Consider the following 2,395-nt stretch of genomic DNA (forward strand, 5'->3'; position numbering starts at 1 on the left):
TCTGCAGAAACTCCACTTAAATGCTCAGAGATTTCAGCTTCAGTCTCAGTTTTTTCAATATCCCCTTCAGAAGCAGCATTCATACCAGTAACTGCATTTTCCATTTTAAGAGAACCTTGGTCCTTTTCCACCAGGAATGTATCTTCTGTTGGATTTCTGTTTGATTCTGGAGTAATTTGAATGTCTGTCCCCTGTAAAACAAAACAGCTGTATGTTAGGAGAATTAACAAAATATAACCCAGAATACGCCTCCATTATTCTTCATCTGTTCTGCTGCATATCACTGAGACTTAGCTATTACTTTATTAGGAAATAAAAATGTTGCTCTTCTGTGTCACCTTGCAAACTGTGCAGCGCTGTTACATTTAGTAAGGAAATGCAGACACTAAAAAAAGAATTTACTCGGGTTTCAGCAGATTGTAAAATCCTGATCTAACCCTTACAGCTAGTGAGACTTGCCCACCTCAGCCTACGAGTAGAATGGAAGTATTTGTTTTAGAATATCCACCCTCCACCAAGCAAAGGCAGAATGGAAATATGTGCTAGTAGGGAATTTCTACTTACTTTCTGCTTTAATTCTGCTGCCTCACTGGTGATACTTGGTGCCAAATCATCAAGGCTCAGGATATTTAGTCTGAAGTCTGCAATCAAATGACATATCGTCATGAGACGTTGCATGAAAATCACAGTACACTTTCCCTTAAGCAAGAAAAGTGGAAAAAAATAAATTGATACTACATTCCTAGTTTAAAATGTGATACTAAAAAGTAATATCCGTCAATCACTCTAAATCTTTAACTTGGCAGCAGCTCTTTCTAAAGTTTCCTCCTTTGCCCATTGGTCGATCTGCTAACCCAAGTTCAAGAGATTCTTGCTCCCCCTCATTTACACTTGTTCGCACTCAGACCCATTAGTACGTTGTCCCACTGATACATAGAAACTATTCTAAATGTTGTAATTGTTTTGACATCATAATTGTCACCCAGGGAAGCATCTTTAATCTGAACCCATTAATTCAAAAGCCAAGAAAAATACAAATATATTACACTAGAAAAAAGAAACAGATCAACATAATTCCTTTGATAAAGCCTTGGTTTATGCAAAATTACACCAGTGAATCCTTTCAAAGTGAGTATTTGGCCATGTTTATTAGTAAATTTATCAGTAGATTATTAGTACAATTCATGCCAAGTCTACTGAGACAGTATTTCAGAAAACTTACCATTTGAGCTGCTGCTAGTTGAATCTTCTGCATCAGCTGCTTTTGAAAACAATTCATCTAATGATTTTATTTCACTTCTGTCACTTTCATGAGATACTTGGCTTTGCTTGGTGTTGCCCGTTGTAGGCAGAGTAATCTTTACAGTATTGTCTTTCATGGAAGAAGACGGCGATTGAGATCTCGTATTATGTTGTACTGATAGGTTCCTGCTGGCTGGTGAAGGTGTTGGTGAATTAATTCTACCAAAAACATTTTTCTCTGAGTCTTTGCTGTGAAAACAAGATGCTTTAGATACCTCTGTCGGTGAAATTTCCTTATGAGATGGAAGAGGCATTAAAAAACTGGAGTCTTACTCTTTTGAAAAACATGAAAAAGATATTTATGTGTTACTTTATTTATCATGCGTAGCTCACTAAAAAGGAAAACAAATTATAATGGGTAAAAAAGAGTAATTTTAAAATGTGAATTGAAGTTAAATCCTATCATAAGCACACCACAAATGCAAAACTGAATTTTAGTTTCTGCTGTTATCTAAATGTGACCTAGCAATTACAACAATTTCATAAAAGTGTAAATAAAAATATATAATCTATATTTACCTTTCCAGCACATTTAGAATCACTTACAACAACCCTCCGATTCTCATTTCCACTGGAAAACTCCAAAGAGCTCCCCATAAGTTCTCTCATTTCCTCTTCGTCACTATCCAAACCAAGCTGTTGTTTGACCATAACTTTCTTTTTAGGGCTTTGGATGCTTTCCTCTTCCTTAGAGGAGGTAATACTGAGGGTCTTATTTCCAATGGCGGTAGCATAATTCTTCAGATATTTCTTGCCCCTTGCACTGTGTTCATGACTGGAAGCAGAGGAGGACTCTTCATCCAAAGGCTTCTTGCCCAAGTCGGTGTTTTGCAATTCCATCTGCTTTTTTCGATTCATGATTTTGCTTTCTAGTTGTGCCACTTTCCTCAGAGCGGAGCTCAACCGTGTGTGGGAAGCACTACCCAGAGCGCTCTTTGCTACGTGTCTGTTCCCTGTCTGCACAGCGCTTCCCGATGTCTGGCACCACTGGCTTCCACGTATGTTTTCATTGCGCACTTTTAGGAATCTGCTCTGGCAGAACGGAGCTTTTCCAGTTTTCTCCAACTCTGTGTCAACCACAGAGAGATCACTA

At 38.0% G+C, this 2,395-nt stretch overlaps 1 protein-coding gene across 1 annotated transcript in view; it reads right to left on the reverse strand.

Annotated features, from left to right (window-relative positions):
* Positions 1–2,385, reverse strand: part of LOC104159880 (chromosome unknown open reading frame, human C19orf44) — a gene marked incomplete at its 5' end in the record, with an annotated part of 4,401 nt that extends 2,016 nt beyond the window's left edge. Inside the window, 5 exon segments of the mRNA XM_009697901.1 lie at positions 1–191; positions 565–641; positions 1,223–1,558; positions 1,561–1,576; positions 1,822–2,385. The exon segment at positions 1–191 is cut by the window's left edge and continues 275 nt beyond it. Coding sequence (XP_009696203.1) covers positions 1–191; positions 565–641; positions 1,223–1,558; positions 1,561–1,576; positions 1,822–2,385 — 1,184 coding nt within the window.
* Positions 2,386–2,395: the final 10 nt, after the last annotated feature.

Source organism: Cariama cristata, unplaced genomic scaffold (assembly GCF_000690535.1).
Source record: "Cariama cristata isolate BGI_N322 unplaced genomic scaffold, ASM69053v1 scaffold23273, whole genome shotgun sequence".
Classification (NCBI taxonomy): Eukaryota; Metazoa; Chordata; class Aves; order Cariamiformes; family Cariamidae; genus Cariama; species Cariama cristata.